Here is a 12,851-nt window from a genome sequence, read left to right on the forward strand (position 1 = left end):
CTGTCAGAACAGGCCCCGCCCACGCCCAGGCTCCGCCCCATCACCGTCAGATCAGGCCCCGCCCGCGGCCAGGGCCCTCCCCGATCACGGTCAGATCAGGCCACGGCCAGTGCCAGGGCCAGGGCTAGGGCTCCGCCCCGATCACGGTCAGAACAGGCCCCGCCCACGGCCAGGGCCCGCCCCGATCATGGTCAGAACAGGCCCCGCCCACAGCGAGGCTCCGCCCCATCACCGTCAGAACAGGCCCCGCCCGGACCACATCCAGGCCACGCCCCCGAGACCGCGCCTCTGCGCGAGGAGGACTGGCGCGGCGGAAGTCAACTCAGGCGCGCGCCGGAAGTAGTCTATACGCCGGCGGAAGTCTTTCACTGCGTCGCGGCCCAGCGAGCGAGGTAGGACGCGCGTGGGCGAAGGCACAGGGGACGGCACGTACGCGCACGGGGACTAGGAGGCCGCGGGCGGGAGGAGAGCGCCGGATTTCTGTGCTCGCAGGTGACTGCGGCCTGCGCCTCCGGGGAGCTCCCGGCCGGGGGGCTGCGGGCGGGGGGGCTGCGGGGCGGGGGGCTGCGGGCGGGGGGCGCTGCGGGGCGGGGGCTGCGGGCGGCGGCTGGACCCCAGGTTGGGCTGTTGCACCGGGCGGGGGGCCGCGGGCGGCCGTGGGGTCGCGGGCGGCTGACTCCCGCCCCCTGGCCGCAGACCCCGGCCGGCCGCCATGTCGTACATGCTCCCGCACTTGCACAACGGCTGGCAGGTGGACCAGGCCATCCTGTCGGAGGAGGACCGCGTGGTGGTCATCCGCTTCGGGCACGACTGGGACCCCACGTGCATGAAGATGGACGAGGTGCTGTACAGCATCGCCGAGAAGGTGGGCGCAGAGCCGCAGAGGAGGGCGAGGGATGCGCAAGATCAGAAACGGCCGCGAGTGGAGCCTGGCACCCGAGTGAAAGACTCTGGGGGGGGGCAGGTCCCTGAAGGGCGATGAACGACCTGCTGCGGCGTGTGCTGTTACATGGGAAACGGGGTGCCACGCGTGTGCGGACTGCTGTGCTCACTGTTGAACGTAAAACGTTAACTCCCCAATGGAGAAATAAATTAAAAAGAAAGGCGGGCGGGCGGGCAGGGAGGGCCACGTGCGCCCTGGCAGAGAGCGAGTAGGGCAGGGAAGCCTGTGAACCGGCCTGCAGGAGGAGGAGATGAGGGCTCGCGCCACCGCCACAGTTCTGTCAGCGACCACGCAGTGGCCACCGGGGTCCCCACGGAGCGTGGAGAGTCTCCTCTACTTCTCTGTCCCCCGTGCAGAGTCGCGGGTCTCAGCTCTCTGGATGCCACGTATGGGCGAGACCGTCCGTAGTTGCCTTCCGTCTGTCCCTTCAGATCCGCTCATTCTGCCCCATAGGACGCGACACCGCCGTTTCCGACTGCAGGGGGGAGCGGCGTGGAGGACTCACCGCTTGGCTCTTGTCCGGTCAGCCGTCGGCGGGCCTGTGGCCTGTGTAGCCCCCTTTTCTTTCACCGGAATAGGAGGCGCTGGCTGGGCAGGGCTGGAGCCCTGGCTGTGAGCACGGCCTGTGTCTGGAAGGGAAGATGCTGCCTTCCCAGCTGGAGGGTCGCAGGGGTGGGTCACTGGCGCGTTGTGGACACCAACTGGGGCGGACTGCTCCGTGAATCTGGGTCGGGTCCAGAGGGGGCTTCCTTGGGCATGGCCTGGGGTTGGCGTTTGTTGTTTGTTTTGTTTTTACAGTGCTGGGACCTCATGCACGATGAGTCCACTATTCTTAGACCAACTTTTTTTTTCTGATGAGAGACGGAGGGAGAAAAAGAGACAAAGTGAGGAGAAACACTCCACCACTCATTAAAATATTTCCTGCAGCGTTCCCACTGGAGGCCTGGGACTGAAACCCAGGTCCTTGCACACTGTATCAGGTGCACTGTGCCGGGGTGTGTGTGTGTGTGTGTGCGTGCGTGTGTGTGTGCGCGCGCCTCCAGGGTTATTGCTGGGACTCATGCCTGCACCACAAATCCACTGCTCCCGGAGGCCATTTTCCCCTTTGTTGCCCTTGTTTATCGTTGCTGTTGTTAGTATTGTTGTTGTCCTTGTTGTTGGATAGGACAGAGAGACATGGAGAGAGGAGGGGAAGACAGAGGGGGAGAGAAAGACAGACACCTGCAGACCCGCTTCACCGCTTGTGAAGCGACGCCCCTGCAGGTGGGGAGCCGCGGGCTCCAACCGGGATCCTCAGCAGGTCCTTGCGCTTTGCGTCACGTGCGCTTAACCCGATGCGCTACCTGACGCCCGATTGTTTTTAATGTCGATTGTTTTTAATGTCGGAAAGGGCGGGAGGGAGAGACACCGCACTGCTCCATCCTTGGGTCTCCCCTGGTGCTGTGGTGCTACCATGGCCTCACAGCCTGGGCCTCCGGTGAGGTAAGGTGCCCTTTTCCCAGGCGAGCCAGCTCCTGGCCTAGTGTCTTGGTTTTGTCTTGTTTATCCAGAGTACGACTCAGCACTGGCTGCTGCTGGATGGGAGCTGGGCTGTTGCTGCTTTCTCCTCCCCGTCACTTCTGACTTAATCTTTGGAAACCTTCCTGTGGGGCCCCTTCCTTTTAGACACAGACACTGGGGAGCAGAAGAGGCGGTCTGTGCGTGGGGTCGGTGCTGGGGGGTCTCTGCCTGCCCTCCCAATGCCATCCTGCTGGTGTAGGTGGTGCGGTGCGCGTGCCCGTGGCATTGGGCCTCGGGTGCGGTCTGTCGGTGCCGGCTCTCACTGAGCACTTTTCTGCCATTTACAGCATTTCTCCCCCACCCCCCTTTCTTTGTTAGTTTGTTCTTAGCAGAACATCACTTCTGGGTTGACTGCTTTCTCGGATGGAGACGGGAGACGCCACGTCACTGACGCTCCCCTACTGCAGGGAGGGTGGGCTCTTTGCATTGAGAAACCAGCACTTTTTTGTTTTTGATAGAAATCGAGGGAAGGGGGAGATAGATGAGGAGAGACAGCTGAACGAGCGGGTGAGTCTGCTAGAAGTGGCGGTGGCGGCTGTCCTTGTGCCGGAAGCTCGTGGGGGACTCCCCGTCGGGGAGGTGGAGAGGTGCGGGGGTGGTCACAGAAACTGACGTCGACCAAGGATCTGAGCGGTGGCAATGGAAAGCCACAAAGCAGAAGGGTAGGACGGCACTGCCATCTGACGAGTCTTTAGCGGCGGTGAGGCTGGGGAAAGCTCGCAAGACAGGATCCAGTACACGCGGTGCTTACGTGGCCGTGTCCGTTGCCGCAGAGTTGGCTTTTCATGCTTGTGCGCTAGGGGCAGCAGGGGTGAGCAGAAGTGCATCCTGACGGGACTGGTGTGCCGGTCCCTGTTTGGGCGCCAGATGCCTGGTTAGCTTCACGTGCGGGAGACAGACGACCAGGGACTCATGGCTGAGCTGGGAAGCAGTGCGGTGTTTATTGAGAAAAGAATCTGCATTTGTAGTTTCCAGGAAGGAAGTGGTAGGGTGGGAAACGGCATGTGACTAGGAGAGGGGCCGGAGTGAAGAAAGAGTAAACCAGTGGGGATTAAACCAGTGCCCTGCAGACAGGGCGGGTCTCCGACAAAACAACGATTATGTAAATAGACCAACAGACTGGGAGTGGTTTGAGTCCGTTTTCTAAATCTCATGGACTTGCAGTCAACAGAAAACAAATTGAGAATGTGAGGTTCTCTCGGGTCCTAGTCTGAGTGGGGTGTGTGGGGTGGGGGCAGAGTGTGCAGGAAGTGATTGCAGCGCTCAGAGGTCATGGAGCAGCAGGGCTGCAAGGGAGGCCAGTGGCTGCTTCCAGATCACCTTCCCCTCTCATCTCCACTGGCAAAACATGGGGACTCCTTGGAAAATTATTCTGCTGTACACGTGTGTGTGTGTGTGTGTGTGTGTGTGTGTGTGTGTGTGTTGTGGAATCAAAATTGATCTGTTTTTTAAAGTATCAACTTTCTTCCAGGTTAAGAATTTTGCAGTCATCTATCTGGTGGATATCACAGAGGTGCCTGACTTCAATAAGATGTACGAACTGTACGACCCCTGCACGGTGATGTTCTTCTTCAGGTGAGTCTGCACAGTGGCCACCAGGTGAATGTCACAGCAGGTAATTAATTTTCTCTCTTTGTTCACCAAAGACAGATGGACAGAAAGAGCCAGAGCCTCGTGTAGGCTCAGAGGTGACTGGGATCCGACTGCAGACGTCATGCTTGGAGCCCAGAGCTCACTCAGCCACCTTCTGGATTGCTTTCTTTTTCAGAGTGACATTTACTCTGTACAGTTATCCCCCCCCCCTTTATTTATTTATTTTTTGCCTCCAGGGTTATTTCTGGGGCTTGGTGCCTTCACTATGAATCCACTGCTCCTGGAGGCTGTTTTTCCCATTTTGTTGCCGTTGTTGTCATTGCTAGATAGGACAGAGAGAAATCAAGAGGGGGAGAGAAAGAGACACCTGCAGACCTGCTTCACCGCCTGTGAAGGGACCCCCTCCCCCACACCTGCAGGTGGGGAGCCAGAGGCTCAACAATTACCCTTTTAAAAATATATATATACTTTATTATTTTAATGAGAGAGAGATAGGGAGGGAGAAAGACACACCAGAGCCCTGCTGAGCTCTGGCTGATGGTGGTGCTCGGGATTGAACTTGGGCCTCAGAGCTTCAAGCAGGAGTGTCTTTATGCAGAAGCATCATGCTATCACTCCTGCGTTATTATTATTAACACTAACAATAATAATTTTATTCAGAGCCTGAGGCAGGAGACTCTTTTTGGCATAACCATTGTGCTGTCTGCCCAGTCCTGTGCAATTACTCTAGAAATAACAGAAAGTGAGGTAAAGTGAACAGAAAGTGAGGTAAAGTGACCAGAGTTGTTCTTTCTTTTGCTAAAGACAGAAGGGGTGGGGGGCACACACCCCTGCGGCCCTGCTTCACTGCTCATGAAGCTCCCCCTGCAGGTGGGACGGGGGCTTGAACCCAGGGCCTTATGAGTGATGCCACTTGCACTCAGCCGGCTGTGCCACTGCCTGGCCGGAAGGTTTGAAGTTTCGCTTGCTGCTCACGTTCACACGACTTTATTTGGGTCTTTTGTCCCCAGGAATAAGCACATCATGATCGACCTGGGTACCGGCAACAACAACAAGATCAACTGGGCCATGGAGGACAAGCAGGAGATGATCGACATCATCGAGACCGTGTACCGGGGAGCCCGCAAGGGCCGGGGGCTGGTGGTGTCTCCCAAGGACTACTCCACCAAGTACCGCTACTGAGCCCGGGCCCGAGGACTTGGCCTCCAGTACTGTACTCAGCCCAGGCCCGAGGACTTGTCCTCCAGTACTGTACTCAGCTCAGGCCTGAGGACTTGTCCTCCAGTACTGTACTGGGCCCAGGCCCGAGGACTTGTCCTCCAGTACTGTACTGAGCCCAGGCCCGAGGACTCCTATCACCAAGTACTGCAGGCCTGTGGATGTAGCCTTCCACCTCGAGCAGGCCCAGCCTCTGCCAGGTGACCCCCGGCCTGGCCTGTTTCCCTTCAGTAGACTGGCCGCAGCTGGAATGAAGCCCCCACAGTGCCTCACAGGCGCCTTAGCAGCTGGCCGCCAAGAGGGGGTCTCCACGCTGGGGGAGTGGGCCTGTCAGGTGCCCTCTTACTACATCTGTCAGGGTCTGCATGTCTCCTGAGCTGCTGTCACTGGAGCCGGTGACCTGGCAGAAATGTGCATCTGAGGCTCTGCGACGCACGTGGACAGGGCCGTCCTGCCCTGCCCTCCATTCCCTGGCGTTCCTCCAGGTGGAGTGACCCGGGACACAGCTGCATTTATTTGGGCTCAAGGTCAGGTCTGCCTCCACCCTCTGAGCCAGGACGTGTGGTGCTGCATCTCAGTTGGCATCTGTGGTAACACCAAGTGGCCATGTGAAGAGACACCAGCAGGTCACGGAGACATGTCCAGACAGAGTCACCTGCTGCTGAGGTGAGGCTCATGGGCCAAACCAGGCAGAACTGCAGGAGCTTACGGCCATGTGGAAGGGCAGTGGAGGGCCAGAGAGGGACCCACAGCCCCACCTGCTTGCTGAGAGCGGAGCCTGCCTGGCCCTGCAGAAACCCACCCGCACTGACATTCACCTGTAAGGTCACTTGGCCACAGCTCCCGGGTGGCCCCCAAAACTAGGAATGGAGGGGGCTTGAGCCCCTAGAGGTGCATCCCGCTTCACCTGAGGCTTGAAGACCCCAGGCTCTGACTCCGCTCTATGCCAGGGTAGAGTGCTGCTCTTGTGTGTCATAAAATCAATAAATTATTTTGTTTTATTTTTATCTTTTTTTTCCTTCCAGGGAAAAAAAATCCACTGCTTCTGGAGGCCATCTTTTTTCCATTGTTGCTGTTGTTGCCCTGTTGTTGGGTAGGACAGAGAGAAATGGAGAGAGGAGGGAAAGACGGGGAGAGAAAGACAGACACCTGCAGACCTGCTTCACTGCCTGTGAAGCGACCCCCCTGCAGGTGGGGAGCTGTGAGGATCCTTACGCCCATCCTGCTGCTTCATCTTTAAAAGATTTCCTTGCTTATGGTCCGGGAGGTGGTACAGTGGATAAAGCACTGGATTCTCAACCATGAGGTCCCGAGTTTGATCCCCGGCAACACATGTACCAGAATGATGTCTGGTTCTTTCCTCCTATATTTCTCATGAATAAATAACTTCTTTAAAAAAAAAAAAAGAGAGAGAGATGGGAGTCGGGTGGTAGCACACGTGGCGTGAAGCACAAGGACCGGCATAGGGATCCCGGTTCCAGCCCCGGCTCCCCACCTGCAGGGGAGTCGCTTCACAGGCGGTGAAGCAGGTCTGCGGGTGTCTGTCTTTCTCTCCCCCTCTCTGCCTTCCCCTCCTCTCCATTTCTCTCTGTCCTATCCAACAACAAGGACATCAATAACAACAATATGACAACAATAAAAAACAAGGGCAACAAAAGGGAAAATAAATATTAAAAAATAAATTTTTTTAAAGATTTTTTTGCTTTACCTGAGGAAAGGAGAGAACCAGAGCATAGCTGGCAGATGATGCTGGGGACACAACAGTATCCACTGTCACCTCCCTGGCTTCAGATGTAGACCAATTAGGAAAGAAAGTAGCAGGGGCCTCGGCCAGAAATAAGTGTGTGTGTGTGGGGTGACCACCAAGCCCCGGCAATGACCTTGGGGACAGGTAAAAGGCAGCTCATGCTGTCACAGTTCTGCAGGAACCTTTTGTGTGAGGTTTTGAGGTGAGGTCACAGCTCCGTCCTCTGGCCGTTCTCGTAGAGCAGTCAGCCAGGAGTCAGGCGGTGGACCTTGGTTGAGGCAGGAGGCAGTGGGGCTCAGCACTGAGGCGTCCTCCGGGACCAACTTGAGGGAGGGCACTTCCTGCCATAGCCACAGGCAGCGACAGACCTGCCCCAAGGAGGGGAGACAGGCCTGTGGCTCAGCCTGTGTTCAGCAGCAGGGAGCCTGAGGCTGAGCCACCCACCTGCAGACCCCAGTGGCCTCTCAGCCAATGGCAGAAACCAGACAGTCCAGCTGACCACATGGCTGCCTGGAGCTCGGAGCTGCTGCGCAGAGGTTCTGAGACTTGGGGGCTCAGCCCTGCCCCACTCCAACCTGGGAGCTTAGCTCTGGGCACCCGGGGAGCAAGCTTATGTGTCTCGACTGGGGGAGGGGGACATCCAGCCTGGCCTGGAGTCTGGAGTGGGTGCTGGGGGCCCAGTCTGCCCGAGTGTGAGGGCTGTGGGGTGCTTGCCGGCTGTTGCAGCACCTGTATGGGATGCCACAGGGTTGGGCTGCCGGAGCCAGAGCAGAGCCACGGACCCGCCCTGGAGAGGCCTGTGTGTGGGACCTGGGGTCCTCCCCCATGCACCTAGGGCTCGGACCTGATGGAGACCCAGCCTGTCTCCTAGAGGGTGTCTTTAGAAAGGAGTTACCTTTTTTTTTTCTTCTTAATATTTATTTTGGATAGAGACAGAGAAATTGACAAGATAGACCTGCAGCCTTGCTTCACTATGCGTGAAGCTTTCTCCCCTGCAGGAGGCCGGGGCCTTGAACTGGATCCACTGTGGGCCCTGGAATGAATTCTCAGTTGTGATTTGCAGAGAGGGAGACATCCCAGCCCTGCTCCACCATCTTTGGAGTTCCCTTGGTGCCATCCGTCCATGGTGCTCCCTTGTGGAGCCAGGGCTCAAACCCAGGGCCTCTTGAATGGTGAGGCTGCTCTCGCAGGTGACCGCAAAGGGCTCTGGTGGAGGCTGGTGGGTGGGGGGCTCGATGGGCAACAGACACTCTCACTGCTGTGTGCCAGGCCGGGTGCCATGGGGGCTCTGGGCAGCAGGGCTGTGGTGCCTTTATTGTGGCTCCAGGCTGACCCTTTCAGAGGGACAGAGGGAGACTCCACAGCACCTGTGGTGAGCCTCTGGGGTGAGCGTGCCGTCCAGGTGAGCCCTGCGCCTGCCCGGACGGGGTCACTGAGCCTGCGGGTGTGGCCGTGAGCCGGGGTCTCCAGGGGGCCGGCGCTGCGGGCGTGGGGCTGGCTGCTGGACCCCCGCCTGCACCGTGAGTGCGTTCACACTACCCTGCAGCTCCTCCAGGCTCCGACCCATCTCCTCCAGTGCAGTGTCAAGGAGCCTGCACCAGGGACCCCCAAGATGGAGCAGAGGTTCCCCAACATGGGGCCAGGTACCCCAGGAGGGGACAAGGCCAGGGAGCCCCACAAGATAAGGTTAGGGACTCCCCCACGACTGGGCCAGGGTCCCACCAAGGTGGAATCAGACAGCCCCCTCCTCCCCTCCCTCCCCCCTCTCCCCTCCCCTTCCTTCCCTCCCCTCCTCTCCTTTCCCTTTCCTCCCTTTACTCCTCTCCCCTCCAGAGTGGTGTGGCTGGGCTTGAACCTGGGTCCTGCCTGTTCAGACCGGCTGAGGGAGGGGCCGGCCAGGTCTAGGAGAACTGGAGGCAGGCAGGCAGGCAGACACACACACACACACACACACCCGCTGGTGAGCTCTGGAGAAAGGATATTCCTGAGGTCCAGTGTGACCGTGAGAGCCTGGAAGTGGTCTAGGAGACCTGGAGGCAGGCAGGCAGACTGCACACACACACACACACACACACACACACACACACACACACACACACCGCTGGTGAGCTCTGGAGAAAGGATATTCCTGAGGTCCAGTGTGACCGTGAGAGCCTGGAAATGGTCCTGCACCTGCTGGAGCAGATTCTCCGCCTGGAAGAGACCAGAGGCCATTGTGGCCGGCTGGGGAGGAGGGCACCTTGCTGAGCACCCCCCCCCCAGGGTCTGGGCCCTCCGCTCGGGGCCACGGCCACCCTCTGCAGGCCTTGGGCAGGCAGCACCCTGTCCGGCTCTCACACCCCAGCGGCACGGCTTAGCCAGGAAAACATGTAGAGATGCCCGGGAGTCCGCAGCCCCACACCCACGTTTATACAAAGGACAGGAAAAAACACTGGCCTCAAGGCCACTGTACCCCATGTACACAACGGCCAAGAATTCACCTAGAATTAGGAGAATTAGAATAGATCCAAGAACTGTGGCATGGGGCCCTGGGAAGACTACTGGGCCATGAAACCTGTTCTCTGCAGGGAGAGAGCGGAAGGTGCTGGAGGAGCGGCTACTCCGTGGATCCAGTCAGGAAGAGAAAGGGGGTTCACTCAGATGCATTTGCTCACAGCCATGCAAAGGCCCTGGAGGAGGACAGGAGGTGAAGGGTCCTGTGCTGGGCACAGCACCCGCACAGACACACTCAAGCACACGCACAGCACACAGATGGAGAGCTATGCTGAGTGGCCCAGGACGGTAACCTGGGGAGGAGTCCTCTGAGCCCAGGACAGTGGCAGCTGCTCCCCATGCGCACCGCAGGGTGACCTGCAGGCAGAGTTCTGAGCAGACAGGTGGGAGGCAGCTCCCATAGGAGAGATGGGTCCAGACAGCAGCTCTTCAGGGCACGGTGGGTCCAGCCCCTCAGAAGAGCCCCTGGCCCAAGGGGAGGGGAGGACACGGCCACTCACCAGGTCCTGTAGCAGATAGGAGCTGGGGCACGGGGCAGCCATGTCCTCTGGCACGGGGACTGTGGGGCCAGGCTGGCAGGGGCAGTGGGCTCAATCCGTGTGTGGGCGGCGCAGGGAGGGGCGGCCTGTTTGGGCTGGACCCTAGGCCGGCCGGTTCCACTGGTCTGCTGAGTCCCATGCTGGTGGGACTGGTACTTACTGCAACCACAGGGCGCGATCAGCCTGTGGCCAACCTGATGACAGCCCGCACCCACCCCACCCCACCCAGGCTCCACCCTGAGGAGCTCACCGCCCACACGGCTGGCCCTCCAGCCCCACCCCACAGAACTCACCACCCACACGGCTGGCCCTCCAGTGGTGTGCAGGCCAGCATCCACCCTCAGCATCCACACTCAGCCCAGCGTCCAGTGGCAAGGCTGCCTTGTGGCTGAGGAGATGAGGGCCGGGGTGGCCCCAGAGGAGCAGCAGGCAGAGTGCGCTCTCGGGAGCAGGCCCAAGTGTGATCCCCAGCAGTGAATCTGCTGGAGTCCCCTCTCTCATTAAAAAGGAGTCTTTTTGCTTTCTCCCTTTTATTATCTTTATTTATTGGATAGAGAAAGGCAGAAATCAAGAGGTAAAGGGGGCTATAGAAAGGGAGACACAGACATGCCTGCTACCCTGCTTCAGCCCTCGCAAAGCTTCCCCCCTACAGGTGAGGCTGGGGGCTCGAACCTGGGTCCTCATGCACTGCAATGTGTGTGCTTAACCAGGTGCGCCACCATCCAGCCCCCCTTTTTCCTTATTTTTAATTTTTTCCAGAGCACTGCTCAGCTCTGGCTGATGGTGGTGCTGGGGATTGAACCTGGGACCTCAGAGCCTCAGGCAGGAGAGTCTTTTTGCAGAACCATTAAACTGTCTCTCTAACCCCATTATTGTTATTACTACTACTACTACTATTTTTTTATATTTCTAAATTTTTTATATTTATTTATTTTCCCTTTTGTTGCCCTTGTTTTTTATTGTTGTAGTTATTATTGCTGTTGTTGTTGTCATCGTTGTTGGCTAGGACAGAGAGAAATGGAGAGAGGAGGGGAAGACAGAGAGGAGGAGAGAAAGACAGACACCTGCAGACCTGCTTCACTGCCTGTGAAACGACTCCCCTGAGGTGGGGAGCCAGGGGCTCGAACCGGGATCCTTACGCCAGTCCTTGCGCTTCGCACCATGTGCGCTTAACCCGCTGCGCTACTGCCCGACTCCCACTACTATTACTATTTACTCTGAGCCCTGCCCAGCTCTGGCTGATGGTAGTGCTGGGGATTGAACTTGGGGCTGCAAAGCTTCAGGCTTGAACGTCATTTATATAACCGTTATGCTGCCTCCCTAGCCCACGTCTATTGTTTGAAGACCTATTTTATTTTTAGGAAGACAGAGAACAAAAGGACAGATCACTACTGAGGATTGAACCGTGCATGGACCTTTGGCATGCAATCCCAGGGCTCTACCACTTGACTATCTCCCTGTGTAAACTTTTTTTTTTAACCAGAGCCCTGCTCAGCTCTGGTTTATGGGGATTGAACCTGGGACCATTATGCTATCTACACCCTGCCCTCCCAACCTTTTGATAAGGCTCAAACCCAGGGCCTCTAAGCCCTTAATTGCTGTCTAGTCTCTTGTTTTTGTGAGAAAGGAGAGGGCGAGAAGGAGGCGTCTCCTCAGCTCTGCTCCATTTTCAGGGAGACCCTTGGTGCAGCCATGGTGCCCCAACATGGCGTTGGGGTTCGAACCTGGGAAAAGCATGCCGCTGGGTGAGCTACGTCCAGAGGTTTCCTGCTCATGTGTCAGAAACTCCTTCCTGTCCTGAGGCTTCATTCGGAGTGGCTCCTGGACTGGCTCTTGCCGACACTTTGCTTTCAGACTTAACCAGTCGGATGTCTTCACGGGGTTCCCTCACGCGTGGCCCAGGAGTGATTCCTCAGGCCAGGGACAGAGGGCGGCACAGGGAGATTCCAGAGCCCCCAGGCTCTGTGCCGCCTCAGTGGGAGCTGGTCTCCCCAGCCTCTGTCTCCCTCAGCTCTCAGGCTTGTCCCCCTCCTGTGCCTGCGCCTCCAGCAGCTTCTGCCTTCAGGTGTCTGGGTGAGTCTCCTCTGGCTTCAGGGCGGCAGCCTTGTCCCTGTCCTGCTGTGTGTGGGGACAGGAGAGGCGCCAGGGGCTCGCTGACCTGCCCTGGCCTCCAGACTCGCCACCTGCTCCTGGAGGGGCCGCAGCTGGGGCGTCTCGTCGACTCGGGGGGGCTAGCTGTGCCCGCTGGCCCTGCCCGCCGCCCAGGCCACCCCCAGGGCCACCCGACGGGGTCATTGGTGGTGGCTGTTCCAGTTCACTGCTTGCTGGGTGGCTCCTCGAAAGACCTCGCGTCCCTTCTCCTGGCCAGGTGACCGCGCCCCGCACAGAGGACCCACAAATTTTTTTTCACTTACTTATAGTTTCCTCTTAGTTAATAGTTTTGAGTGCTTATGGAGGATAAAATATACATTCTGCAAAATCTATTGAGAAATGAATGTATTATAATTAAAAGAAAATGTGTTTTGTTCTGAAAGATACTAGCAATGTATTCCCTGCTGCCTCCCGCCGTCCAAGGACCCCCTGCCCCAGCCCGCCGCCACCTCGCAGTGACTGCAGCCGTGTTCTGGCCCCCACGCCCCCCACGCCCCTGCCACGTGCCAACAAGCCCCCGGTGCCACAGCCTCTCCCAGCTGCCCAGCTGCCCCGTCATGTCTGCCCCGGGCGCTCCCTGCGGCTGAGAGCCAGGGGAGGGGGCTCT

The 12,851-nt window shown here is 58.2% G+C and overlaps 1 protein-coding gene and 1 long non-coding RNA gene across 2 annotated transcripts; one reads left to right on the forward strand and one right to left on the reverse strand.

The window, feature by feature from the left end:
- Window positions 1-696: 696 nt before the first annotated feature.
- On the forward strand, window positions 697-6,315 carry TXNL4A (thioredoxin like 4A). The gene is made up of 3 exons (XM_007537086.3): window positions 697-865; window positions 3,975-4,078; window positions 5,107-6,315. The coding sequence occupies exons 1-3, from the start codon at window positions 713-715 to the stop codon at window positions 5,276-5,278; spliced, it is 429 nt and encodes a 142-aa protein (XP_007537148.1). The 5' UTR covers window positions 697-712; the 3' UTR covers window positions 5,279-6,315.
- Window positions 6,316-9,139: 2,824 nt separating this feature from the next.
- Window positions 9,140-12,475, reverse strand: LOC132533187 (uncharacterized). The gene is made up of 3 exons (XR_009545105.1): window positions 12,252-12,475; window positions 9,901-10,252; window positions 9,140-9,254 (listed from the first exon to the last, which is right to left on the reverse strand). It is a non-coding gene; the product is annotated as an uncharacterized LOC132533187 (long non-coding RNA).
- Window positions 12,476-12,851: the final 376 nt, after the last annotated feature.

This window comes from Erinaceus europaeus, chromosome 15, assembly GCF_950295315.1.
Source record: "Erinaceus europaeus chromosome 15, mEriEur2.1, whole genome shotgun sequence".
NCBI classification, from domain to species: domain Eukaryota; kingdom Metazoa; phylum Chordata; class Mammalia; order Eulipotyphla; family Erinaceidae; genus Erinaceus; species Erinaceus europaeus.

Excerpts from the sequence above, each read along its gene's own strand:
- TXNL4A (XM_007537086.3), top strand. The coding sequence starts at position 713 with ATGTCGTACATGCTCCCGCACTTGCACAACGGCTGGCAGGTGGACCAG. Across the intron at positions 866-3,974 it reads TGTACAGCATCGCCGAGAAG|GTTAAGAATTTTGCAGTCAT; the intron begins GTGGGCGCAGAG and ends ACTTTCTTCCAG. Across the intron at positions 4,079-5,106 it reads ACGGTGATGTTCTTCTTCAG|GAATAAGCACATCATGATCG; the intron begins GTGAGTCTGCAC and ends TTTTGTCCCCAG.